The 27,969-nt window shown below is 42.8% G+C and overlaps 2 protein-coding genes and 1 non-coding gene across 3 annotated transcripts; 1 reads left to right on the plus strand and 2 right to left on the minus strand.

Moving 5' to 3' along the window:
- Nucleotides 1-11,536: 11,536 nt before the first annotated feature.
- On the minus strand, nucleotides 11,537-11,609 carry trnar-ucg. The gene has a single exon. It is a non-coding gene; the product is annotated as a tRNA-Arg (tRNA).
- Nucleotides 11,610-11,854: 245 nt separating this feature from the next.
- Nucleotides 11,855-18,797, plus strand: polg (polymerase (DNA directed), gamma). The gene is made up of 23 exons (XM_026365654.1): nucleotides 11,855-11,966; nucleotides 12,333-12,930; nucleotides 13,106-13,301; nucleotides 13,378-13,545; nucleotides 13,689-13,835; nucleotides 13,959-14,038; nucleotides 14,138-14,320; nucleotides 14,455-14,597; nucleotides 14,671-14,794; nucleotides 14,876-15,100; nucleotides 15,204-15,321; nucleotides 15,458-15,538; nucleotides 15,658-15,771; nucleotides 15,865-16,025; nucleotides 16,113-16,166; nucleotides 16,261-16,378; nucleotides 16,508-16,643; nucleotides 16,783-17,029; nucleotides 17,151-17,273; nucleotides 17,383-17,551; nucleotides 17,642-17,850; nucleotides 17,941-18,101; nucleotides 18,662-18,797. The coding sequence occupies exons 2-23, from the start codon at nucleotides 12,359-12,361 to the stop codon at nucleotides 18,724-18,726; spliced, it is 3,594 nt and encodes a 1,197-aa protein (XP_026221439.1). The 5' UTR covers nucleotides 11,855-11,966; nucleotides 12,333-12,358; the 3' UTR covers nucleotides 18,727-18,797.
- On the minus strand, nucleotides 18,768-27,951 carry fanci (FA complementation group I). Its single transcript, XM_026365653.1, has 38 exons — nucleotides 27,848-27,951; nucleotides 27,578-27,677; nucleotides 27,357-27,429; nucleotides 27,017-27,147; nucleotides 26,509-26,662; nucleotides 26,306-26,363; nucleotides 26,088-26,129; nucleotides 25,790-25,913; nucleotides 25,626-25,711; nucleotides 25,392-25,524; nucleotides 25,224-25,301; nucleotides 24,977-25,113; nucleotides 24,576-24,756; nucleotides 24,384-24,471; nucleotides 24,170-24,300; nucleotides 24,017-24,087; nucleotides 23,760-23,874; nucleotides 23,513-23,635; nucleotides 23,259-23,327; nucleotides 23,063-23,164; nucleotides 22,784-22,978; nucleotides 22,528-22,649; nucleotides 22,234-22,395; nucleotides 21,863-22,042; nucleotides 21,592-21,758; nucleotides 21,433-21,509; nucleotides 21,058-21,174; nucleotides 20,922-20,973; nucleotides 20,708-20,835; nucleotides 20,453-20,518; nucleotides 20,241-20,337; nucleotides 19,953-20,137; nucleotides 19,809-19,865; nucleotides 19,665-19,724; nucleotides 19,479-19,553; nucleotides 19,250-19,345; nucleotides 19,031-19,132; nucleotides 18,768-18,899 (listed from the first exon to the last, which is right to left on the minus strand). Exons 2-38 carry the CDS (start codon nucleotides 27,668-27,670, stop codon nucleotides 18,846-18,848), a joined length of 3,981 nt encoding a protein of 1,326 aa, XP_026221438.1. The 5' UTR covers nucleotides 27,671-27,677; nucleotides 27,848-27,951; the 3' UTR covers nucleotides 18,768-18,845.
- Nucleotides 27,952-27,969: the final 18 nt, after the last annotated feature.

The following is a 27,969-nucleotide window of genomic DNA, read 5'->3' on the forward strand; positions in this document are numbered from 1 at the left end:
AAACTATATTTAACCAGAGATCTTAACGTGGACAGATGCATCAAGTCCTCATAGAAACCACTAAAAGGAAAGGCTTTGTTTGTTATGTAATTTTACTGAGATGGAGGACAGAACTTTTTTTTTTCATGTTCTCTATACGATGGTTTTAAGGGGCTACACTTTTTGAGCAAAATGTCCTTCACCTCTGCTGCTACTGGCTGAAAAGGCTCGAGTGGGAAAGCCTTTCCGTTTTTGTTTGGAGAAGGAAACAAAGCTCTTTGTTCGCAACATTAGTTATGTTCTTTTCTGACAAGTGTTGTTTTACCACAGTGTCTTTAGCCTGTAAGGCCACAACACACACACACACACACACGCACACAGACACACACACACACACACACACACAATGGGCATTCACACGTATGTGATGAGGCTGAAAAATGAGGCACAAGTGGTTCATCAGAGAAGGATAGAAGGAGATAGTGTAGACTAACTCTAAAGGTTGGATGAATTATAACAGCGCCTGATGAACATAAAGTCTCCTCTCACAGCTAACATTCCCAAGCTGGCTCGCACCATCTGTGAGTGTGTGTGAACCTGTGTGTGTGTGTGGTGGGGGGCTGATGTCTACTGGACAGCTCTGACAGTTCGGCCTTTTCAGTCGTACATTACTGAGACGGCCGGCCTCTTTCCCATAGCAACTCTAACAGAGGTCAAAGGCTATGTACCACCCAGCCACCCACCACCGTCTCCTCTCCTTTTACTCCACAGACACTCTTAACTCCTCGACCGGCTGCAGACAGACAGGCTGCACCCATGAACTTGAACTTGACTTTCTGACAGGGTGATGGAGTAGTGGGTTCAACTGATGCTATATCAGGGCGTGAACATGTTTAAACATGTTAAACATATACTCACGTCTTCATCTTTTCCACATTGGTATTGAAGTCATGGAGCAAAAAAAAAGAGGTCACATGAAGGATTCCCCATAATTCTCCTCACCCTAGAACCTCATCTGCTCCTGATATGATTACAAAGGGCAACTGTATTAAAGGCTCAGTCACCTAATTCTGCTCTACTTTCATTGGAGCATACAGGACCCCTACTCAGGGACGCCACAGCCAACAGACGTAATCTGAAAAGCCCAGGGGTGTAGAAACTTCTCTACATCTTCCACTAAGATACTTAACGTTGGGCTTTGTGCTAGATTAGTCTCGGCCAAAGTTGCATTAAAGAGCCCCGATGAGCCTCGCTTGACCCACATTGGACCTCATCCAAGACTACGGACGGCCCGTGAACCGGGCTTTATATATATCACAGCAGAGCCATTAAAACATGAATAGTGTCCACACATAGTGACGAGAATCTGAAGAGTAACCCAGGAGCTATATGGTATTAACATTTTATCGCTACTATGGCTACGCTGCTGCACTCGCACAGAATGGGAAGTGAGCACCGGCTACTGTCACTTCATCATGTCACACATTATAATTTCCTTGCACCCGAAATCCCACATAGAAAAGGCAATACATAGTTAATAATGAATAACAGAGGAAAGAGTGAAGAAAAAAAAAGAAGGTAATCATCCATATTCTGTCCTTTTCTAGAGGGGAAATTTATTTTCTGCCAAATTTAAAGTTACACACAAGTAGAAGGAATTGAAGAATGGAAAATGAATATTTAAGTCACTGTATCTACAGACATTCAGGAACACTGAGTTCCCAAATCCTCCCGACACTGTATCAAAGCCACTGACCTGACTGTCCAGGCTCTGGTTTCTGGTTTCAAACAATCCTGATTGAAAACTCTTTGTTTCCAGAGCAGATTAAAACCAGACTCTTAAGCAGTTTCACCAAAGGCTTTATAAGACACTACACGTCAAAGTGGAGATGAGCCTACAAGATGAGCTCCTACGTAATTATTTCATGCTGCCCCCCTTCCTCCTCCTTCCCTCCCTTGTTGCAGTTAATAAAAACTACAAATCGCAGTAAAAATAACACAAATACATATCCAGTGTCTATATGTGCATGTGTGCATGTATCTGCACCGACTGCTCCCTTTGAGACGACGCAGAATTGATGAGTGCATTTGAATTTCTTGACAACTTTGCTTAAATCAGAGCCTCTCGTTGACCGCACTGTCTCTGTCGACTGATGCATATGTCACCTACAGTTGAGGACCAGCCTCCTCCCCCCCTCTCTACTCTCGTGCACACAATAGTGCTCCATGCCAAGCTCCTCGCGGCAGCGAGCTGCTTTAGCATGGCACCGCACGAGCTACCGCGCGCATACTTCAGCAAAAGCAGGGGGTGAACGCTGGTGGCTCCAACATGGCTGCCCATGTGCTCCGTTGTCTTCTTTGCACATGCGTATTCATTCGTCTCCACACTCGTTAACCCACATGTTTCTTGATATGCCAATATTTAGCTTCACTCTTGGAAAGAAAACGATTTCATCCTCCTTTCCCTCCTCTGTTTTCTACTACACAGCACTGAACAACCTACAAGATTAATTTCTCGCCTTCACCTTTCTTTCTCTCTTCTGTCAAATCTGCCCGTAGCAATGCACTGTATATCACAATGAGCAGTGCAAATGCAATTATAAAGACAGCTCAGAGTATTTTATATGAAAAAAGAGAGGGAATAATCTCTTGACATGCGGGCTGCACATGCCTCACATACAGTACGAGGCTCATTAATAATCATTATCCGTGGGTTACATCACTTATCCTGTTCGGCACACCCATCGCCTTAGCTGAGTCACTCGCTGTGATACATTGTGCCGCCGACTGTCCTGTGAGATTTTCGTGATGTGTGTCTTTTCTTTTTTTTACAACCTGAGAGCGATGCAAATGTGTAAATCCTGTTTGCATAAAGGACAAACTGCGTCCAGCTTGTAAAATGAACAAAGAAAAAGGAGTGAACCGCCGACGACAGGCACATGTGCAATGTATAGATCCTGAATAAAACACTATTCCTAATGGAAGAAATATGAAAATGCATCCATGTGGCTTTGAGATGTCATTGAATTACACTCTACTCTGATACAAATGGCAGCCCGTGATCTACTGTGTGATGAGGTGTAGGCCGGAGCATATGCTTCCATATGCATATCATGTATGAATGGATTTCTAATGGCAGTAAAACCCTTCTCATTTAGGTGGAAAAAAACTGCATCTCCATGCTTTTCAGACATGCAGAGAAGGCTGAATAGTCTAATGAACAGTCAGGTGGCACTCCGGGCCCTGGACCCCCACCCCACACACCCCCCACTCCATCACACACATATCAAACACACATACACTTGCACACACATTAAAACTCAGCGGCTTGCCCGACCCCGGTGATCTGCACGACAGTCTAATGTCTCAGGCATCTGCTCATGTCTAGTCTGGAGGATCTTTCCCACCCTGCCCCCCAACCCAGGCCTGCCGCAGCACCAGTTCCCACAATGGTGGGAAAGCAGGCTTTTTTTTTTTTTGGAGGGCAGGAGGGGGGGGGGGCACTAAACAGCTATTGACGGGGGAAGAGAGTGCGAGAGCGGGGCTGAATGATAATGTGAAAACGCACAGCACTGTTCATTAACACACAAGCACCGCAGCTGCACATGTTGGCCCCGGACACACATGCTCGTGTGTCTCTCTTCCCGCTCGGGTTTGCTGCCAGAGGCAGCAGGTTACAGGACAGGCTCTACGCCGCGATAAGAAGCCTTCTCAGGACCCGCGAGCGACGTTGCAGGGACGGAGCTGGTGAAGAGCTCGAGCTTGGGCAGCGTCTGTCACTCGACGGGCCTGGGCAGAACGTGACACTTTTGACATTAGTCACGTGTGACATTTATAGTCTGTATGTGTTTCTAACGACGTGTGCAGCCGGAGCCAAGACTGTTACAGTGTGGAGAGGGGTAATCAGTGTCAAACCGCTGAGAACAAATGGTGAAAAAGATGTGAGATCCAACATGAGATTCATATAGGTTACGTGATTGTGACACATGTATGTCTTCCACATGCAACACAAGTGTAAAAGATAACATTCAAATCACTTCAAATGCTCACTAGAACATCATTATATGAATGTGACCAAAAGCAAACACTAACAGTATATAGTATAGATACTACTACTCATAAGAAGCCCCTTTTGTTCCTACAGTAAATGAAAGCTAAGGTCCTCGTCATTCTACTTTTAAAACCAATAACGTGATTCCCCAAATGGGAAATTATCCCAGAAACCCCTGTCTGTCTCTCAATAAAATTCACCAAAGGGGATCGGCGCATTAACACCGTTAAGCTACTGTACAAAATGTTGCGATGTGAATTTCATATCACAAGCGGTTTTTTACACGAATGTATCCTGTCAGGTGGAAACACGACGTACGCCGCTGCCAGGTGTGCAGCAGAGAGTAAAGAAGCACTGTGACAAGAGAGGATGGCAGCTTTCCTTCAACCGGTGCCAGCTCATTAATTTTGTTTGTTAACCCAGTTCCCCCCCTCCCCTCCCGCCACCACCAACCATCATTCTTCACCCCCACCCCCGGCACACACACACACACACACACACACACACACACACACACACACACACACCCCATCACCCCTGAACTGCTAATTAGCAGGAGCAGAAGATAGAGGAGAAAAGGGGAGAGGCAATGTGTGACTGGGGAGGAAATGGGAAACTCTTCTTCTTTCTCTTGTCCTTCCTTCGGTTCCCCCACCCCCATCGCGCACACATGCGCGCGCTCCCACACCTCCTGCCCGCCACCACCACCACCATTACCACTGGTGCCCAACAGAAAACAACCATGATGCAGCTCACCTCGTGTGCCAGCCCAGCCATTTTAGGTGTCGTGGCAACATCTCCCAAGATGGCTCCTCTAAGCGCGCCCATACTCCAGGGATCCAGCAGGGTCTTTGTCCGCCTCTTGGCACGGGAAAAAGTGTTCCCCGTTGGCAGTACAGATGGCATTAGAGGCTCTTGGGTAAAAAGGGTGATGGTGGTGGGAGGGTGGGGGGGGGGGGGAGGTGGTGGTGATTCAGAACCAACCTCTTTTCCTCCCCTGTCCTTGTTGTCTTTTAATGGTGGTTCGACCCTCTTGTGTTGTGTATTGAAAACCTGTAAAATGAGGCGACAGAAGAGGGAAAAGGAAGAAATAAAACAATTAAACGCACATTTTGATCTTTGAGTTATCAGCAACACAAATTATGTTTTTCATTAAAGAGCGGATTCAGTATCAGAACCGTTTTTGTGGGTGTTCGTGCTGCAATAAAAGCCCCAAAGAAGAATCCTTATAGACGCATACAGTACGAAACCAGGGTGCCTTGGACCATACCATAAATAAAGCCTCAAGTGTTTTTGCTCCCATTCATTAAGGAGGCACACCATGTTCACACGGTACCTATAACAGAGAACGCGCAGGAAAAGACTCGGACCACGGCCTTTTCACATATCCAATATCTCGCTGTGAAACGAAGCAATTAGCCTGGTTTGACAGCAAGCGCTGCTGCAATGGGTAGTTAACAGAGTGAATGAAAACTCATCTCACTTTGGTGCTCTTTAGGCTTTAGTGGCATTCTCCAGGCTGAGCGTATGCATCGCACAGCGCTGAAGTACCAAGTTGAAAAGTTCAGCTCCTGTCTACAGGATGGCCCTGGCCTTCTTATTGAGGCGAGACACAATGTCTCCTAAAGCCTCCAAGACTCACTATAGCTTAATACAGACGCCAAGTGTTTTTTTTTAACCCCTGTGTGTGTGTGTAAGGGTGCTACACCACTCCACTGCATTATTAGCGCTCCTGCCAGAACAAAGCACGAGCTTCCCTTTACTTTCATCCCCCCCCAGGTGTGTTGTCGTTCTTTAAAGAAATGGAAAATACTCTGTCAAAGGAAAAGGTAAATTAATTAAAGAGGACGCTGGAAAATGCAAAACTTAAAGTATCTGCTTTGGTAAAATAGGATCATTGACTTGGCTGATGGGGCAACGTGCCAGCGTGTCCCAAAGCAGGTACCTGGAGAGAAACCCCAGAATACTTTGTAAGGAAAACTTCATTTTTTACTCACTGCAGGTCACCAGGAGGAATCGCATTAAACGTGCTCACGTGTGGTTGGATTTTAAAACTAAATAATCTCAATCATTTTTAAAAAGATGGGACTCTGGTGCTACTATTATTGTTAACACCGCGATAATGGACAAGTCAAAATGTCTAATGTGAACCCAGGCATATTCTGACCCAAAATCTGCAGCGTCATGTCGGTCAGAGAGAAAGTTTTGCTCCACAATGTTCATCTCCAACTAACGTGATTTACATTCAGCAGCATTTTGCAGAGAAGCTGAACACTAACCAGTACACAACAATGCTCCTTACTCACTGTAAGCCTTTAGTCATTTCATGCAGTTCATATCATGATTCCTTAAAAATAAACTAAAGTGAGATAATAATAAAAAAATTAAATAAAACAAACACACACAAGATATCTGGCCCTGTGCAACATCTGTAACATGGTGACACATGAGGAGCTGGGTGAAGTTGTCATCAGTGAAAAAACACACCGTTCAAATCAAAGGATTTTATATGAACACATCACACACCTCATATATGCAACTAGCAGATAAAAAAGATATAATAAGCTCTGCAGATTATATATCTGCTATGTGCTAAAGGTGTGTTTACAAAAAGAGGAAAAATCCTATTAGACTATTAATGGGACAGTAAAACCCCACATTTCATTTTTACACCACTTTACCACACATATACAATTTAACTGTGGATGTTTTTTTTATAAAAACAGCATTTAGTCTTTACCTTTCTTGAGGTAATGGTCCAGATCCATTGGTCTGTGTGGCGTTCACTGTCTTTCGGGACTGAGCGCATCGCTACGGGAAGTCATTTCTACTTTCGGTTATCTAGCTTTATGACAGGCATTTAACACTCATACAGCTAGATAACCAAAGACAGAAACAGACCTCCTGTCACACTCGCACGCACGCTGGAGCTCGACGTGCTGGATCTAGAGGGAGGTGAAGGATGGATGGATGCGTTAGAGGGCCTCGTTTGCTGTATTTTTTTTTTTTAATAAAACATTATTTCAAAACATTATTTCAGCTGAAGCTACAACCAGGATAATCAAACATTTCCTCCCTTATAAATAAGGTTAAAGCCCAAATTCCCAGTCTATGTTGCGTAAAATTCATGTCATACTGCAGCTATATAAAAAAAAAAAAAAACATCCAACCGAAATATAATTAATGTTCTAAGAAAATCTAAACTATTGTTTTCATATGGGCCTCTGCCTCATAGCTCTCGCACTTAGCATCCCACCGAATTTCGATACAGAAATAGAGGATTCCCACAGCTCCTAAAAGGTCAACTGTTGGCTTGTTAAATGTCTAAAAAATCAATTTGAAACAGCAGAAAAGGGGCGATCAGTCCAATCCGTTTACACTTTCATGAACATCCACCTGCACAATGAGTTGGTCCACTTACCTGCACAGGTCAGTGTAGGACAGGCCTGAGCTCTGCAGGGCTGTCCTCCCGTTTACACTGTTTAATTTAATTTTATTTAATTTTATTTACATTCAGGGCATCGCGTTGAATTAGATGCTGAACCTCCACGCATTTTTATACAATTTATATCCTGACAGTGGTAAAAGGGGGGACAGACTGTAAAATCACAAAGAGACGTAGGCCTATAGTTGAGAGCGCAAAGTCTATATGAGGAAGCTACAGAGTCATAGCACGCTGATTTCTCACTGGATCACCCTTAAAACGCCTGAAAGCAGGATCAGGACCACGACCATGACCATGATCCTGACCATGATCCTGATCCTGATCCTGATCCTGATCCTGAGGCAGTCTAAAGATTTGGCTCTTTGCTGCTGCAGGTTGAGTGATCAACAGCTGACTCTCTCTCTCTCTCTCTTTTTATTTTAATCTACTAAATTAAAATCGAGCCAGGCTTTAAGATGCTTTCTTTTGCTCCTGGCTCTTTCGTTGCTCTTGGGGGCAACGAATCCCCCACTTTTAATGCGAGTTGTGATTGGCCTACTTCTTCACAAACTAGACGATTTCACATCGTGAGGATTATCCGTATTAGCCATTACAGAAACCAATTAGTCCTCGGTCATAATCATAGGCCATTAAGAGGCATCGTATAATGTTCTGGCACTTTACAGAACGAGGGGGTTTTGTCTGTTTCTGGTCTGATCTTTAAATCAAACGAAAGGGCGTTACTGGTGGATTCCTCGCGTCTAAAATAAACTAAACCCCAAACTGAACCTGCGTCTTTCCCTGGATCATCTGCATAGGACGCACGGACATGACAAGAGGAAAGATTCAAAGCTGGTATAAAATAAATGTGACAGTGTGCATGCAAATCCTGACTGTTTCCAGGAGCGTGTCATTACCTGGTAGCAGACCAGACCCTGGAGACAAATGTCCTCGATTTCGCGTCGTGCTGATTTTTCCAGGAGGGTTTTTTTTTTTTTTATTTTCTCTGCGTTTCCAGCGGATCCTCGTCCAGAGTCCCCGCTGCGGGTCCGAGACGCGTCCACCTCCATCCCGACTCCTCCAGCTTCTGCCTCTCTCTCCTCCAGCCTGCGCGCTTCCTCTACTGTCAACTCGCTCCCGCACTGACGTCATGCCAGGACCAGGACGACGGACTGACCAATCACAGAGTCCGCTGGCTCCAAAGACTGGGGGAGCTCGGCGAGAGGTCTCACTCCACAGCGTTTTCCCTGGATTTCAGCCTCTCCGTTGCTTTCTTCACCACTTTTACTACTGCTACTATTTCTCTCCCTGACAAAACAGTCCCACCTCAAGGCCCTTTGAGTAGGTTTTTGCAGCGTTTTCACCATCAGACGGAGTTTTCTCCATGATCAAGAACATTTGAACTGTTCACATTTCAAGTTCTTTTCCATCATTTTGTCTTTGTTGGCTTAAAACTATTTAAAACTATTTAAAATTCATTCTTCACATTGGAAACATTAAGTGACAAGTTGAAAGTATGTTTAAAAGATAATCTGGGCCTTTTTTCACATGCTCTTCATTAGTGGATGGATGGATTTTATTAATATATATCTATCATGTAGGCCAAAATACCAATTCAACTGGAAGGATGAGGATAATGTCTAGTGTGGTCTTATTCTTTTTTTAGAGGTTTTCAGTTATCCTGTTAGAGTCCAGCTCCACTTCAGACATCTCTGTTGGTCTTATTTAGCTTCTTCAGCACTTTTTCATGTTTTAAACATCTGGAGAATTAGTTGAATTTCCAGATGTGGGATTTATGCTTCACTAGGTGGTTTTAAGAATGATCTCCAGAAGTGAAAATGAAAATTTCTATTTTATCTAACAAAAACTCACTTTCCTCTCTCCTCTGTCTACAAGGTCTCACGGGTTTGAAGATAGTGTGAGCATTTTAGATGAATAAAGGATCTTTGCCATCTGGGGCGTTTGTGGTACATGTTGGCCACGGGAGCGCAGGGGCCACGGCCAAGAGAAAGCAATGAACGATTCCCTCCAAATGTGTCACATGAAAATGTTTTTGAGTGCTTTTTACGTTAAACTAAAAAGAGATGGAAAATAGGGTCAATCTCAATGTGTCACAGATTTTGGACACGTTTAGATCTGCAGCAAACAACATTACATAGACTCATGTGGGCTGAAGACTGGTCTGTGAGACTGGACTGCTCATGGTTTCTGAAGAGTTGTTGTTAAATGATGAACTTATTTTTTATCAATAAACTATTTGACCTATGGTGATTTTTTAAATTGTCATTGGTCCGCCTGGTTACTGTAAATTAGCCAATTCCTCACCAGATTATGTTTTAGAGATTTGGATTGTGTGCAACACAAATCTATTTTTTACAAAACTCAATTTGATGTGGAAGAAAATCTCAAACATTTAATTTACTATCTAGAAATGTATGAATTAACTCCTGGGTTTTAAGGTATGTTTGAATAATTTTTAGTTGATTTTAAATTTTCACGTTAAGCACATGGTGCTAGTTTTAATCACACAGTGCCATAAATTACTTTCCTACAATAAAGCCAGTTTTCCTAACGGGTACTAAAGCTAGTTGAGTGATTCCTCCTTTAGATTTAGCTCAGCGTTTTCTATGATTTGAAACAAATATATTAACGCAAAAGGAGACAAGAACCTGTACATTTTGAAATCCAGCGTATGACCCTTCTAAGAACTACATGTGTTACTGAAATAAAAGTGTTTGTGTTTTGCAATTATTGTACATTGACGTAAAAGCCAGACTGAGCCACAGGCAGTGTGTGAACAGTAAGCAGCTTGAGACAGAGGCATGCATGATGGACACATAGCCATGTAGTTTTTGGAAACTTTGAATATGAGGCAGCTCCAATCTAACTCTTTCTTTCTCTCACCAGAACGAGCACAGCTAGTAAAAGAGCTGGTCTTCAGATGACAGAAGACAGATGATGATGATAATGATAAGTCACAGCCAAAATACTCTGTTCCAATGCTATTGTCCCTGGATGCTTGCACACACATGACACACATCAAAAACACATATACCACAAAATGACACTCTGAATACGCATACAAACGCACAGCAATGACACCGTCTTACTTTTTTCTGGTTTCAAACACCCAGAGGCTCTTTCCATCCTCGTCAATCTGATTCCACCAGTGCAGCCCCACTAACAATCTGCCAGTCACGTTCTGCAATGGCACGGGACAAGCGTGAGTGAATAATCAAAACCAGTGAGGTGAAAAAAGTGATTAAACAGTGTACTGAAGTGGAAAGTAAGGGAAGGAGAGGTGAATTAGTCTCTGCTTAGCTGACCTCTCACCTTGACAGATCAAAAAGGGAGCAGAGTGATGATGGAGACAACATGATGTAAAAGTTAAGTTCCTGCTGATCCAGTCACAGAGCAAAGAGACAACTAGATCAACCAACAGGTGGAAAAAGGAGGCAAGGGAGTGTCTGAAACCAAAACACAGGCTTAGATTAAAAATTATGAATGAACAGTCTTTAGAAATTATGAATGAACAGCCTAAAAAAGCCAATGAAGCAGGCGGAGTTACATCTGGGATCCCTTAGTTGTACTGGATACAGCAATTCTGCACCTAACAGGACAGAGCTGATTATTTGTAATGATGATGGAACCTATTTTTATCGAACTGAAAAATAAATACGAATATAAACGAGGAAAGCGTTGTCCAGTGAAGTTGAGATTTCATAAAGGCCTAATGAAATAAATGAGTCATAACAAGTTGCAAACAGACCCCACACTAGCTGATGCAATTATTAATTTAATCTTAGTAAAAGACAAGAGAATCTAGCATGCATGATAATAATAAATACCTCCTGCTGCCCTCTCCTGTTCGACACCAGCAAAGTCCAGCAGAGAAATCACGTTACATCCTGCAACAGTGACGAAAGCAAGTTCATGGTTCAATGTGTGTGAAGCGAAACGGAATTAGGAAAATAAGAAAAAGACGGACACTGATATTATTATATTATTATATATTATTATTTGGCAGGTTAGGTGCGAGTCTACAAACAAGACCACACAGTGATGAGTCTCAGCAAAAAATGCGACCGCGGCAGGACTCGAACCTGCAATCTTCTGATCCGAAGTCAGACGCCTTATCCATTAGGCCACGCGGCCCACGGGTTACAGCAGTAACAGGTACCCTGTAGTTTTAACTCTGTCCTTTACTCCTCACAGTAAGAAGAGCGGTCTTATAATAAAACATGTGAATTAATATTGGACAGACGCTTGGACAGAGGGACCACAGTGTCGCTTCACACCCGCCGCGTTAAGTCATCGCACGTTTGCAGTTAAAATAAAAATGCATTGATAAAACTGGTCATCCGGGCCGCTGGGGGGCGCTAAAGGACTCAGCCTCTCTTTGGTGAACGATGACCCCTGAAACATGTGAGCCATCGCAGCGATGTTAAACAAAACTAAATGTGTTTAAATGATTCAGCGCATTTCGTGAACACTAGACCTGATACATTTCGGGTGAGTTTTTTTTTTTTCACTTTCATATGTTGCGATCGCAGGACTGAAAATCTGTTATTTAGTTTGATCACAAGTTGGCAACTGTACGAAGTGTTTGTAAACATGCATGAACTATACAGCAAAACAACCAGTTATCCAGATAAGAGAGCTGTTTCTATGAGTGTATTTGAAGTATCTTAGCTATGGAGTTGCACAGACCTAAAAAATAACATGCTGAGAAAATCAGTAAGATATGATTTAATGAACTGTGTCTTGCATCAGCCTCTACTCCTAATTTGCTTGTGTGATCCACTGAGTGGCACAACCTGGGCCTGGCTGAGCTTTATCATGTCATGATGTTACAAATGTCCTCTTATTGTCTTCCAGCTCCAGTGTGAAGCCCTCATGAGGTGATGCTGCGTGTCTTGCGCTGTCCTCTGCAGAGGACTCGCATCCCCCCACAGTGGACATGTCTGCGCTCCCTCTGCTCCACCAAACCTCACTCCCTCCAGGGCGAGGACTCCGCAGAGACCCGCATGAACCCCCTTAACATTCAGATGCTGTCGAGGAACCTCCACGAGCAGATCTTTCGAGGCGTGGAACCAGAGTACAGACAGGAAGATGTGGAGCGCAGCACAGGCCACCTGCAGAAACACGAGCTGTGGGGGAAGGAAACGTCACTGTTGCCCAACGTGGAGATGAAACTTCCCCAAATGTATGGCAAAAATATTGACGAGCACTTTCGTATCTTGGCCCAAAAGCAGAGTCTTCCCTACCTCGAGGCTGCCATCAAGCTGCAGCAGGCTGAGCTCCCTCCTATGCCACAGGAATGGAGGTGGGAGGTCGGCTGGACACGCTATGGGCCCAGTGGGGAGAGTCAGAGGGTTGATTTCCCAGAGGAGTCGGCACTGGTGTTTGATGTGGAGGTGTGCATGTCAGAGGGACAGTGTCCCACGCTGGCTGTTGCTGTGTCTCCCACTAACTGGTGAGGGACAAAATAACTTGTGGAGATTGTGTAGAAAGGATACATTGAATTGAGGTATTTTTGTAATCTGTGGTATGGGTCCAGTTATTTGGTTGAGTCTCTCCTGTCCCTCTGTACATGTTTCATACATGTAAATGAAATGTTACTGTAAATTCTTTTATCTCATACTTTCTAGGTATTCCTGGTGCAGCAAACGTCTGATTGAAGAGCGCTACTCCTGGTCAAACCAGCTGACCCTGGCTGACCTCATCCCCCTTGAGACACCTATCAATTCTGTGCGCCCCCCTAGAGGTCAGTGGAAGGAGAGGCTCATAGTGGGTCACAATGTCAGCTTTGATCGGTCGCACATTAAGGAGCAATACTTACTAAAGGTTAGTATTTAGAGGAGAGTGTGTTTTTAGGTTTCTAGCTTGGCCCTCAAATAATGTGTTTTCTTTTTTTTTAAAGGGCTCGAAAGTCCGTTTTATGGACACCATGAGTCTTCACATGGCCGTCTCAGGGCTGACCGGGTTCCAGCGCACACTGTGGATGGCCAATAAGCTGGGCAAGAGGAGGGGTCTTCAGGAGGTCAAGGAGCACATTAAGAGAGCTGGACAGAAAAGAGATGGCCCAATGGTTAATGTCCTCTTCTTATAATATTCATACCTTTGGAGGGAGTGTAACAGTTTTGCTTTCTGGTGTTTGGTGTCACTTGGTTTTGGCATCAATAAATAACTTGATAATTCAATTATGGGTTTTTTTTTTTTGTGTGTGTATAGATCGGCTCCTGGGACTGGGTGAATATCAGCAGCATTAACAACCTGGCTGATGTCCATGCTCTGTATGTGGGAGGGCCGCCACTGGAAAAAGAGGCCAGAGAGACATTTGTGAAAGGCACCATGATGGATGTCAGGAATAACTTCCAGGTCAGAGGTTCATGTATAAAAAAAAATGTATAACGTAGTGTTATCGATAGTAAACAACTTTCACCCCATTCACGCTGATGAACAAATTGGGACAAATACTTTTGCCTTTGACGCCCTCTACAGGAGTTAATGCAGTATTGCGCCATGGATGTTCAGGCCACCCATCAAGTCTTTACAGAGCAGTTACCCCTTTTCATGGAGAGGTCAGTAAATAACCACCCACAAACATTGCACCTTAACTCTCAATTGATTCTGTTGAAACCGTTGTGTTAACAATGCTGCAATCCTCTGTCTCTGAGAAGGTGCCCTCATCCGGTGACATTTGCAGGAATGCTGGAGATGGGTGTGAGCTACCTTCCTGTGAATCAAAACTGGGGACGGTACCTGGAGGATTCCCAGGACATTTACGAAGAGCTCCAGAGAGAGATGAAGAAGTCACTGATGGCTCTAGCAGACGATGTCTGCCAGCTCCTGCATGGTGACAGGTCAGAAAAACACTGAACAGGACCAAGTTTAATAAATATGGTAGATCTATGCATAATCTGCTGTTCTCCAGGCTGAGGAGGGTTAAGGGGCTTTGCATTCATTACCCAATAAAAAATAATTGTTATTACTTAAGATACAAAGAAGACCCCTGGCTTTGGGATCTTGAGTGGGATGTTCAGGAGTTTAAGCAGAAGAAAGTAGCAGCCAGCAAGAAGAAACAGTTGAAATCAGCAGCTGAAACACCGGTCGCTGCTCCTCTTCAAGACTGGGAAGAAGGTAAAAGCCTAGTTTAATAAATGTTACAATAATGACTCAAAACAACACAAGCTTATTAAAGTTGTGACATTAGACCCAGGTCCACCATCTGAAGAGGAGATGGCAGGCCCTTGTCCCCGCAGGTTAGCTGTTGAGAAACTGAAGGAAACAGTGAATCGACTGCCCAAGAGAAGGCAACATCTACCTGGACATCCAGCGTAAGAGCACTCCCAAGCACCACAGAGCCATCCTGTATTTACTGTCTTTCAGTTTCCACATCCACCATACTGTGTCTTCAGGTGGTATCGTAAGCTTTGTGAGAAGATGTCCGAGGAGGAGAGCTGGTCGCCTGGAGCCAGCCTGATCAGTCTACAGATGAGACTGACTCCTAAGCTGATGGGTCTAACATGGGATGGTTTCCCACTGCATTACACAGAGAAACATGGGTGGGGCTATCTGGTCCCTGGACGCAAAGATAACTTAAAGCCTCCAGAGGAAAACACAGGGCCTGTTTGCCCACACAGGTATTTTAATACACCACTGTTGAAGTAACAGCACGACACTTCTGTTAATTGTTTGATTGTCTGATTTAAACTAAGTGTAACTAAGACGCGCTTTGTTACACAGAACTATTGAGAGTGTTTACAGAGAGTATTGTGAGCAGAACAGCAAAGAGCAGCGTAAATGTCTGCACTCCAGCCCCTCAGATGACCTCATGCTGACAGACAGCGCAGTGTGGGCAAAGGTGCTTTTTAAAAACATCTTTTTACTGTCTAATGTACCTTTACCCAGTGCTACTTTTGACCTTGAATCAAGTCCGTGCGCTCGGGAATGACACCATATTTTATACTAGATGCGTTTTTTTTTTATTTCATTTCCAGGTGGAGGAGCTAGGTTCCCTGGAAAGTCTGAAGGAGGAAAATGGAGTAAGAATGATAAAAAACGGGGAGAGGGCAATAAGTGTGAGTGAACTGCTCTGTTTTTATTTTTTATTAAAAATAAAAATTTGTTTTTTTTACTTTGCACCTAATCTATATCGAAACAGTATATTGTAGTTTGATTTTGTTTTCTTTGTTGACAGCCTAAAGATCCCCATTTTGTACAAGAGGGGAGTCCGTGCCATTATCACCATGGAAACGGCCCCTACAACGATGTAGATATCCCTGGATGTTGGTTTTTCAAGTTACCTCATAAGGTGAGGTGGAGTTTTTTTTTTTAACTGACAATTACATGTTTTCACTTCATGGAGCTTCTTCTGCTGTCGTCTAACTAAATATGTGTGTTTCAGGATGGTAATCACAACAATGTGGGCAGTCCTTTTTCAAAGGACTTTCTATCCAAGATGGAGGATGGTACTCTTCGGGCAGGGCGGGGTGGGACCAATGCTACGCGAGCTCTGGAAATCAACAAAATGATCTCCTTCTGGAGGAATGCCCATAAACGAATAAGGTACCCGTCAGTTCCCACCATAGAGTTACTGTGAACATCAGTCAGCTTTAGGAATAGTAAAGATCATGCTATTGTGTTGCTTCGTAGCTCTCAGACGGTGCTGTGGCTCAGAAAGGGAGAGCTTCCTCATGCTGTCAACAGGTTTGTCTTATTTCTATTCTATATTTATCAATCCAGATACAGTGGGGAAAGAAAAAATCATTGCTATGTATTACAACTTTTGCGTTTCCCATAGACACAAAGACTTTGATGACGAGGGTCAGTATGGTGCCATATTACCTCAGGTCATCACAGCGGGAACAGTAACACGTAGGGCTGTGGAGCCGACGTGGCTGACTGCCAGTAATGCACGGGTAAGAGGCAGAGCCGACAAAAGATGAACCACTGGTCACAAATGTGAGCCCCGACTCACCTGCATGCTTTGACTAAATTAGTAAAGTCAAGGAATTTTGTTTTGTGTGCGCTGTATTTTGGGCCGTCAGCGGGATCGGGTGGGCAGTGAGCTGAAGGCCATGGTGCAGGTACCACCTGGGTACCACCTGGTGGGAGCAGATGTAGACTCTCAGGAGCTGTGGATTGCTGCTGTGCTCGGAGAAGCTCACTTCGCCGGGATGCATGGTGAGATCTGTTCCTGTCCAGTCTGTTCTACTTAAACATAATTCTCCATGTTCTTCCATCAAAGGTACAGAGTTGTCATCTCACGAAGACAGTATATTAGTTGTTGGCTTTGTGCAAATCATATCTTCTCTGGGTTCAGGTTGTACAGCATTTGGGTGGATGACCCTTCAGGGAAAGAAGAGTCAGGGCACCGACCTGCACAGCCGCACGGCCGATGCTGTGGGTATCAGCAGAGAGCATGCAAAAGTGTTCAACTATGGGCGCATTTATGGTGCAGGACAACCCTTTGCTGAGAGGCTGCTGATGCAGTTCAATCATCGTCTCAGTCAGAGTACAGCTGCGAGTAAGGCCAGGCAGATGTACGCCTTAACTAAGGGCATACGCAGGTACAGTCTCCCTGTTCTATGTTTAAGGAAAGACATTTGCATTCAGTTTATATCTCTACAGTTGTTTGTACATAGATGTGAAGTTATGCTCTGGCATTGCATGTTTGTGTATTTTTGTCAGATATCACCTGTCAGAGGAGGCTGAGTGGCTGGTCAGTGAGCTGGATATCGATGTGGAGAGGGACCAAAATGGAAGCGTCTCCCTGCAGGAGTTGCGGAGGATCTCTAAACTGGCCTCACAGTGGTGAGGAAGAAAGTACAACCTCACAGACAAAACAACGTGTATGAGCGACTGTCCTGCATCCTCTCAGTTGCTCTGCCCTGTTGATTTCTCTTTTCCCTAAATCCCTCAGTTCGCGACGTAAAAGGTGGAATATGGTCGACAAACGTCTGTGGGCTGGAGGTACGGAGTCAGACATGTTCAACAAGCTGGAGAGTATTGCTCATTCAGCCCAGCCAGCGACTCCCGTTCTGGGCTGCAGGATTAGCAGAGCACTGGAGCCCGGGGCAGTTAAGGATGAGGTGAGACATAAATAGGATGAACATGCTTGAGTCTCGGTGTCAAAACCATTTTCATTGATATGTGTAATGTGTTCATATCTCTTTTACCAGTTTATCACCAGCCGAGTGAACTGGGTGGTTCAAAGCTCAGCAGTGGACTACCTACACCTGATGCTTGTGGCCATGAAATGGCTTTTTGAGGAGTACAGCATCGACGGTCGTTTCTGCATCAGCATCCACGATGAGGTGCGCTACCTCGTCCGCAGTGAAGACCGCTACCGAGCTGCGCTGGCACTTCAGATCACAAACCTGCTGACAAGGTCTGTAAACCGCTCAGTATTGATTTAGCCAAAATAACCACGATAGCATGACTGCTTTGCAACTGTTTTGTTTTGTTCTGTTTCTGGTAGGAGTATGTTTGCCCATGCATTAGGCATGCAGGACCTTCCCCAGTCAGTAGCTTTCTTCAGTGCAGTTGACATCGACCGGTGTCTGAGGAAGGAGGTCACCATGGATTGCGTGACTCCCTCTAACCCAACAGGTCTGGAACAAAGATACGGCCTAGCGCCTGGTGAGTCCTGCACGTCATTCCAAACTCTATTCATTTTTTCTGTAGTGTTATACATAAAGAACATAAAATATAAAGGATCTTCAGAGTCCCACTGGTTTCACATATAAAACTTTTTAAGAAGTCTGTAAAGGTTTACTAAAACCAAGTATATTCATATTTCAGTATAAAAATCCATGACTGACTTTATTTGCACAGTATTATTCTAGTCAGAAGAGTAATTGTGCACAGCAACATTTTCACAAATTCTAGAAAAAAGAAGATGATAAATAAACATAAGGAATATTTATTTAAAAACAAAACAGTATTTGACAAATTATTTATACTGGAAATCATAGATCTAACTTGATATGGAATACAGTTACAACTGTACTCTCTTTAAATGAGAGCTGATTGTTACCTGTAGTCTTTTAGATGATGTAAAATATGTTACAGTTTTATTGTCAGTGTAAGAAAAATTCTGTTTAGAAATGTGTCATATGCTAAATACAACTTTCTTTTTATTAAAGTGAACTATAGGAACACAAGTAATCTGTTGAACAATGTATTTAAACTTTCCACAGGTGAAGCCTTGGACATCTACCAAATCATTGACATCACTAAAGGCTCTCTGAACAAAGCAAGATAGCGCTTCACAGTCCAGACGACTGTTCCTCAGAACAGTACAAGGGCACAGTTCATCAGCTGGTCAAATTAAATATCAGTGGGGACTCGAGATGCACGAATCAGGAGGAGCCCAATGTCATCTCATTGTTTTCTCTTCTTCTGCTTCGGTTCTTGTGTCTCCTGTGACTCTGTGGTCTGAAAGGAACAGACGAAAAAACAGACACTGACATCTCAAGTGGCAGCGGGGAGTTCAGTAACCAAATAGTACCAGTTTTCAATAATTATTTTTAATCCTGTTAAAGTTTCTAGTTAGTAGATATGCTTACCTCCTCACCGTCATCCTGCTCCTGCAGGGCTGCATCCAGAGTAGCAGCATTGATGCGGAAATCTCTTGAGGTGCTCAGCTTCATGTACTGCATCAGATTGACCTGTTCACATATACAGAGGTGTTGGTGAAACTCTGTATGAGTGTATCACAGTATTATGATCAGTGTTCTCTCACTGTTTTCTCCCCAACTACCTTAAATACTTCATCTAACATGTACCTTTGATTTCTTTGAAAGTGTAATGAGATATTTCTCATACTGTTCAATGCTGAAGATCAAGTTAGGGATGGCCTTCGTCTCACGCAGAAGTTTTGCCTATCAAGGGAAAAAAAAAGAAAAAAAAAAGATCTGAGTGGACTCAATCAGATCAATCAATCAAGGCTCAGAGGTTTTTAGTGTATGTACAGATTTGTATTTATGTAATATAGATAAACAGAATTGTCCTTACAGAAGCAGCTGTGTTCACTTCATTCCTTTTCTTTTTCTTCTTGTCATCTGCACCTCCGCCACTAAATTCTCCACTCTGGTAGAGTAAACATTATTTTTAAACACCTTTTCTAGAGGATGAACTATTGGTTTTGTCTAAAAGCTGGAGCTTGATGAGTTTACAGAGAAGTAACAATTGGTAAGCTACCTGTGCGTATGTGATGAAAGAGTAGCACTGTGGTGTTAGGTGGGAGCCAGATAGTTTGACCTGTACATATGATACAAGACACACCAGATTAGCACGTTTAAAATACCCAATGATTCAAATTAAGTGACAGAATGTGAGTCTCACCAGTTTCTCAAAGCGAGCTGGCAGTGCTCTGTGCTGGCTGGTGCACACCTGGATGTACTAAAACAACACATGGAGAAAATAATCACACTGGGCACAAACTGCGCAAACAGTAACACTGAGGTCACAGAATGGACAAATACACACATATTTGACCAGGGTGGTGAGGATAGTGTATGTGCGACTCAGTTCTCTCAGCAGTGTAATGGTGCAGGTGCCAGGCAGGAGCGCCGTCTGGATCAGCTCATTTAATGCTGTCAAAAGAGTCCCAAGCTGGAGTGTCATTGCTTTCTCTATGGGATCCTGCTGGTCTGTAGTCTGGGTGGCTTTGTCTACAAGAACATAGCAAAATGTTTTGGTATCATTTAGTGACAGCGACGCACCCTTCCCATCTCTCATCAATCCCACTGAACATCAGCATAAACAGCTTCTTACCTGAGACAGATTTAGCAGCGGCTGTATGGCTTTTCTTTCTGGCAATAAGCCAGTCTACTTCATCAAGCACCCTGTCAACCTGAGACAGGACCAGCAGCTGAAGCAAGAGATTAAAAAGATGATGAAGAGGGTGCACACACTATGCAAACTGACTTTAGGGAAATCTGTGTGACAGTAAATCATAAGCCTGCAGTTAAAAAACCAACACCCACTGCTACTGTCGATGCAGTCTTCATGTTGACAATGGCAAAGTGAAACTGTTTTTCCACCTCCACATCCTGATCATAGAGAAAGAGAAGATAAAATAGATTACCTAATTCCAAAAGTGCAGTTAATGCTGGCTGAAATGTTACTTTATTGTCATTCTCTCACTCACTAAATGTAATAATAGTACTAAAGACCAGATGACAGAAACGTTGAGATACAATTGTCAAGCTACTTATGAACTGAAACATCATTTCGTGTACCTGATCAATATCCCCCAGCTGACTGTGGATGTCCTGGCAAAGCTCCAGCAACAGGCTTACAGGACTCTTATAGAGAACATGTAGGCTGAAGAGGAGCGAGAGCAGTCCCTTGGAAAAAGCAGAATCCTCTGAACAGACAAAGAAACACGGCTGAAAACACATCTTGCTGTACAGACAATGGACAGACAGAAAAATTATAGTAAGAGTGACTCACCAAAACTCGTCTCCTTGCAGATTTTCACAGTCCACGTGATCATCTGAACAAACTACATGTGTAGTTGTGTACATGTACATGTGTTAGTGGAACTACTGAATTTGTTGTACACAAAAAGTGCATGAGGTGCATTTACCTGTTGGGAGGACGGCTTTAGCTGACGCGAGAGCACGCTCAAGATGTTCACCAGCAGCTGAGCCTCTTTGCTGTTAAATTCCTCCTCCCCTCCACTTAACTGAGAGAACAGCGTCCTCTGTTGACAGTCAAAGAAAGTTAGATTAACATGGCGCTCAGATAGGGGCGGAAATTACCCAGTGTCCAAGATATTTAAAAGTACCCAGTATTTTTTTTGTAAATAAGTGGCCTCTCAAAGAGAAGTCTGGGAAACAAACTGACACATCCTTTACCTGTATGTACCTGAGGAGAAAAATAGGACGCAATTAAACTGCATTAACCTTAGAAAAATCAAAGGAGAAATCAAAAACGATTACTTAGAGTAGTACAAATGCACCTGAAACTGACGGATGTAAAAATAGTTCATTTCTGTAACACTGCCATTGTCTTTGTCAGCATCGTCCTCAGCAATGTCTGCAAGAAAAATGAATAAAAATTGATGAATTCAGGTCAATGTTTTCAGGTATAAAACCTAAAAAATCTCTCGGTTTCTAACCCATGTTGGAGAGGAGCTGGGCCATCTTGTCTGGATAGCGCTGCTGGCAGGTTGTGAAGATCTTGAGAAGACCTTCTAGACACAGATGAGACAGGCTAGACCGTTTCTCCTTCTTTCCTGGATCCTCCACCACACTGGGGATGTTGGTGTATCGCCACATCAGCACGCTGACAATTCAAACAACGATGGATCATTCATTATTCCAACATCACAGAGAACACGGCATTAAGTACAGTCCAACTAAATGCTGTCTGGGTGAAGGGATTCCAACCTTGTCATGTCACAGAGGAAGCGGAAAGTCCTGTCTGGGTTCTGTCCATCTGGGCCGTCTGTGTGTCCAGTTTCTTCCAACTGCTGGATCTTCTGTACGGCTACATTTACTGCGTAACGCAAAAATTCACCACTTGAACGTAGCACTGAAAGGGCCTCCTCTTTGCTTTGAGTACTGTCCCTGTGAAAAAAAAAATTGTTTTACCAACAATCCAGTTACTGGCTACATAGTACTACAAAGAGCATTGTGTACCATCCCCTTAAATGTTAAGGCCAGAAAGAACTAAAATGAGTACATTGACCAATGAATATAAAAGCTATTTTCAGCAGCTCAGCAACTTTAAATGTAAAACAGTTGCCATGTGCATTCACCTGAAGAGCACAGTCAGCAGAGTTGATATGAAACCCAAAGAAAGTAAACTGCGGGGAGTCTTGTTTGAGGGCACTCGACCCTTTCCAGATTTCTCCTTCAGTATCTCAGACAGCTTGTGGTAGCGGTTAAACAACTCTAGGAGCTCCTCAAAGCGAGTCTTACTGCAACACACACACACACACACACACACACACACACACACACAGGAGTGAGTATAATGCATAAATATTAAAAAACACCACCTCAACAATATTTATGGAATACGATATTCAATTCAAAAAGGTGGTTGCTACCTGTAGTCGGCTTTGATAAAATTGTACTCCATGAGGACCTCATACACTCCCATCACAAGCACAGCATAGATATTATTCTTTACACCAACACTGGATCCCATGGAGAACTCTGCTGACTTATCCTGATCCACACAGAAAGAGTAAACTTTAAGAATCCCATATGGTAAGCAAAAACTGTAAAACATTTCAAATGTTTAGGGAAAATACTCTTGCAGGAGGTAAAGAATGATATGTGGGCTCCTGTCTGAGTGCATACTAGTTCAAAGTCCTCAAGTTCACTCTTGATCATGCGTCTTGTCATGCTGTCTAGAATTGTCTGTAATTCAGACTGGTATCCCTCCTGCTCTTCTTCCTCCTCATCATCGTCGCTGTCGCCAGCATTGGGATTGACTGATCGGCGCATGGTCTGCAGCCACAGCAGGCAATGCACAGTACAGCTTATCAGATGGGCCTGAGAAGAAACAAACACATTTTTAGCAGATATTAAATCAGGCAAAAACACAGACACAAAATTGGTACAGTGCAGACAAAGTACCAGTGGCTCCTGGAGGAAGACTTGGTCTCCGTGAGCTGTAATGCAAGGCTCCAGCTTCATTGGAGGCAGGAGGTCTTGCTCAGGCTCATAGTACCGTCTCAGCTAGGAATACAAAGACATGGAATACAGCTTGCTGTGCATATAGATAACATGATAAATCGTCCACTATATCGAATATAGTTGCTTATGTACACACATGTGAACAGAGGGTCTGCATGATGGAACTTGCAAGTTGGGAGTTGCGACGGAGGACATCGTAGAAGCCCTGAAACAAACAAGGCAAGAATTTACAAGTGAAGACTGAGTAAAATAGGTTACTCCTAAGATAAGGAATTCTGTCGAACTGGGTTAGTAATTGTAACCCAGACGTGATATATAATTCAAATATGTAAAAATAAAAAAATATTTTCAATGAACAAATGAATACAGAATAGAAAAGTAATCTCTAACCTCATAAAGCATAAGGCGCACATCTGCCTGTTGGCCCAGGCAGCGGCGCAGGCTGCTGAGAATCTCGAGACAGAAAGCTTCATTGGCAGCAGAGTTGTAACGAGAATGAACATCCACTTGGATCTACGTATAGGTTCAGACATCCAGTTACTCTCTGACAGGCAATGATAAATTTGTACATACTTTCAAAGTTGCAGATGTTTTCCAGCACACATGCTCATGGACCGCATACACAGTCTAACTGTACCTGACTGGAGGAGATTGCCTGGCTACACTGGCTGGAAGCCAAACTGCCCAACACTTTGAAGTTCTTCAGTAGCAACAAGAAGCCAGTCACTGCTGACTTCCTGCCATCCAGCTGGCTAGTAAAGATTCATTCATGGTGGAGAACAGTGTAAGTAATTACCTTAATTTCTAGTGTTAAATTCATGTTTTGAATCACTATCAGCCTTTCAAATGCATTCAGAAACTGTACTAATAAATTTTATATACAAGTATACACACCTGGAAAACATGGCCTTGCGAAGAACTAAAATTAAAGCATCCTTCAAGGACATACTAACCTTGAGCAGAGGCTGGAGATTAAACAGAAAACTGATTTAATAAAGCAAACAGAAACTTCTACACTGTGTCTTTGTTGGTTAGCATATTCGGTACCTGAACAGCTTTTAGTAGACCTTGAACAGTGGCCAAAGGAAGGTACGACAAGTGGTCAAACGTCTCTGTTACTTTAGATGATGACTCCAGGAGGATCATGGGAGCAGAGACCACAATGTCAGAGAAAAGCTCTGATGATGCAAAAGCAAAAACACAAAAACTAAGTTAAAATCTTGCCTCTAACCAGACAGGTGTTAGGGTCAGGATATATTACCTAAGTAATGATTGACAGGTGAAGCTGTCTTTGTGACCAGTCGATTCAAGACCTGCTCCAGTATCTCTCCTCTGATTGGCTCATGGATCTGCCATAGGGGAATCACATCTTCCAGTGAGAACATATAATATACACAACTAATATCAGTTACTGACATTGTGATCATTCTTGAAAAATCAAACCAAATGTTACCTTAAAGCCCTGGAGCAGCACCTGACCTCCCAGCTTACATGCCTGCTGAGTGGGGGTCCGGGCTACAGTGACAGACCCCTCTGAGGTCTTACCAAATGGTCCAGGTTTGGGTCCAAATGTGTCCATGAGGAAGAAGCCGAGCTGCACCAGCCCCTGGGTGACATGATCCCAACCAAACACGCTGCACAGATAGAAGAGTAGGTCCCATACGAGAAGATTTAATACAGATATTTTATTACAATTAGCAACAACACACCACATACAACTATTTGATTTATTATTATTTTCGATATATTATTTCAAGGGTATTTGTGTTTTTATTCTTGTAAGTGCTGACTTTTAGTGGTATGCATTGTTTATTTTTTAAAGGTTTGAAACAGATTGATACTTCATGCTCTGACCTGTTTTTGACTGTGTCCAGTATCATCTGAGCCACTCTGCAGTGTCCAGGAATGAGGTCCTGCAGGAACTTTGAGCCCTGCTGCAGCTGCTCATCTTTGAAACTCTTGATGATTCCCCCTTTCAAAACTTCAAACACCTACACAAATCAAGTAGTGAGGGAAGAAAGAACAAACAAGCAAACAGAAAAGATAATAAGAAAGGAAATAAGACTGAAATGAGGAAAGGAAAACAGTATTGATTTTTCACCTGCTCTTCATAGCGCTGGATACGGGCCACTGAGAGCAGCAGCGCGATACTGAAAGGACACAGGTCCACATATGATGTCTGCAGAAATACAATTCAAGATTTATGAAATTGTCTAAATTAGCAATGTGACAAATTACTTCAGTATCATACAAATTAGTAATAAATAACCTTAAAGTTTTTAAGGAATTCTCTTCCGAGCTCGTGGTCAAGTCTTACAGCAAAGACTATGTGGAGGATTGTCGTGCCCTCCACGTACCTTAACTGATCCTGTGGAATGGACTGAACCTCTAGATCAAGACTTCTGAAAAAGAGGCAGTGACTCAGTGATCAGTCAGTGAATGGAAAGTACCCAGTAATATTCAGAGTACATGAAGTATATGTTGCAATGAATGAATCACTCACTCTCCATGCTTCTGTTCTTCTTCCTGGCAAAGATCTTGCTCCTTAAAGTAACTAATGATTCCATCTAGGATCTGTTTCTTACAACCCTATCAAACAACATAGAGGTAATTAGATATTTGAAAAGCTAAACAAAAATATAAATACACCTTACAACACACAAACACCTTTGCAGACAAAAGCAGCAGCTGGTAAACCAGTGGTGGAATCTCCTGCAGATCCAGCTTGATGAACATCCTCAGAACTTTTTCCACAAGGAACTGCAGCTCCTCTGATGACAGGGGCACATCCCTAAAATCAGGCAGACACAAATACTTGCTAATTCATAGGAAGTATAGACGGCAGATATAACATTGTGATACCAAAAAATGAAAAAAAAAAAAGGAAATACAAAGATTTGGTAATAACCTCATTTAAAAGTCATCTAAATACTTAGTGTAACTGTGCGATAGTCAAAGGTGTTACCTGAACATGGTTGTCAGGTGGATAACACACTGTGGGTCCCATCTGCACAAAAAAACAAAAATAAAATAGACATCCATTGGCTATTCTTATTATTAGTGCAAATTAAAATCCAGTGTTGGGTTTAAATGGATAAGTAAATACAGAGTAAAACAATGCTGAGTTCTCTCTAAAGATCCTTACATGCCATTATATACAGGTAAAACCTGTGTTGTTCTCACCTGCTTGAGCAGAGAGTGTTGATCAGCTGTTTCTTGTATTCCTCACCACTGAGCTCTCCTAAAGTTAGGATACAAGTAACCTTGAGAGACAGGCTTTTGTCTTTTAAATTTTTCATGTTGTACATTATAACACTGGATTAGATGTTGATGTATTTGCATAATTTTGAATAAGACAGTGACTAAGGCTAGTAATTTGCACTTACCTTTGCCATATGACAAGGCTTCACAGGCTGCAAGGGCAGTAAGCACAGTAGGAAACAGCTCCAGGGATTTCCCACTGCCCATTTTTCCCACCTTTATGGCTTCAACAAAAATAGATGCCAGTTGTGCAAGAGAAGGTCCAGACAATGTATGAGTCTGTGTTTGAAAAATGCAAAATGGAAGTTAAACAAACATTAAATTGTCTTTGTTGCACAGAGCATATAAACAAAAGAAATGGACATGTATGAAACAATATTTACACATACGTCTGTATCTGAAAAAGATACAAAAAATGATTTCAGCATCATATTCCCAAAATAATGTATACATGGTATGAAGCCACTGACAGGCTGTCATTACAATTCTCTGACATTCACAGGAAAATACACACTTAATGTTACTTGACTCCGCTGTTTGTTCAAACTGTAGTCATTATTAATAGACGCTACTTAGAGTGGTGTCACATTTACATTTACACTCTGGAATATTTCCAGAGAGATTTATATTTACCTCTAGCATCAGCAGTCCGATAATATCAGATGCCACCTCAGGCTGCAGGTCCCCGGACTCACACAGCGGGATGCAGTGTTGATAAACAAGAAGTCTGCGGTTGGACCCTTCAGTAGAACTGGGTGGAGAACCTGTCAACAGAGGACACACTTTCTGATGGGATCCTAATGCACAAGTAGTGTGTGATGTTAAAAATAATCAGTTCAGGTTAATTTTAAAGATGCTTGTTAAGGAATATAGCGTATACCATTTGTTAAGTACAGGACCAGTCGTGCTGATGTAATGGACTGTAAAACCACTGATATTCTAACAATAGGCAGATAAATAACAATATACTTACCTTTAAATATGCCTTTAATGGTGGTGCCGACCTTCTTACCCTTTAACGCGCTATTAGTAATTACAGTGATTATCTAGAGAAAAGGATGATGTTATTTGTTAAGCCCTTGGTATTTCAGACAGTGGCCAGTACCATACAACTGAGTTTTCTACTGTAGAGTTAGAAATATAATGTGCTAGGCTAGGTTCTCGTTTAGCTGAAAATTGTGTTAATATAGCTACCTGATCATCCGTGAGGGAGGACAGGTACTTCTGAAGTTCTTCGGTACTGTCTCCATCTGACAGTGAGACGATTTTATCCATATCAGCCCTCATGATCAACCTGTAAACATATATTACATAGAGAGTTGCCTGTTAAATTAGCTAACACTGATGTTATGTTAGCTTTCAGTTAGAGAAGAAAAACACACGGCACACTCAGCCAAAGCGTATTTAACTGTTCAATTTGGCGATCATTTGATAAAAGAGCATGCATGGGTATGGAAGTTTTACCTCTGCTTGCCACCTTTTAGCTAAATGTAATGCTGGACACCCACATTAATGTTTTTAATGAACGGAGCTAACCGAACCTCCAGTGTCTTTGGGAACGAGTTTATAATATGCTGTGAATTTCG

This window comes from Anabas testudineus, chromosome 6 (genome assembly GCF_900324465.2).
Source record: "Anabas testudineus chromosome 6, fAnaTes1.2, whole genome shotgun sequence".
NCBI lineage: Eukaryota > Metazoa > Chordata > Actinopteri > Anabantiformes > Anabantidae > Anabas > Anabas testudineus.

What these genes read in the sequence shown, in the direction of transcription:
- fanci (XM_026365653.1), bottom strand. Translation starts at nt 27,670, where the DNA reads ATGAGGGCTGATATGGATAAAATCGTCTCACTGTCAGATGGAGACAGT. An exon ending in TCCAGCGCTATGAAGAGCAG is followed by an intron (nt 25,114 to 25,223) that starts GTGAAAAATCAA and finishes TGATTTGTGTAG; the next exon opens with GTGTTTGAAGTTTTGAAAGG. An exon ending in GTCTACTAAAAGCTGTTCAG is followed by an intron (nt 24,088 to 24,169) that starts GTACCGAATATG and finishes TTTAATCTCCAG; the next exon opens with CCTCTGCTCAAGGTTAGTAT.
- polg (XM_026365654.1), top strand. Translation starts at nt 12,359, where the DNA reads ATGCTGCGTGTCTTGCGCTGTCCTCTGCAGAGGACTCGCATCCCCCCA. An exon ending in TCTTCAAGACTGGGAAGAAG is followed by an intron (nt 14,598 to 14,670) that starts GTAAAAGCCTAG and finishes TTGTGACATTAG; the next exon opens with ACCCAGGTCCACCATCTGAA. An exon ending in AAGATACGGCCTAGCGCCTG is followed by an intron (nt 18,102 to 18,661) that starts GTGAGTCCTGCA and finishes AACTTTCCACAG; the next exon opens with GTGAAGCCTTGGACATCTAC.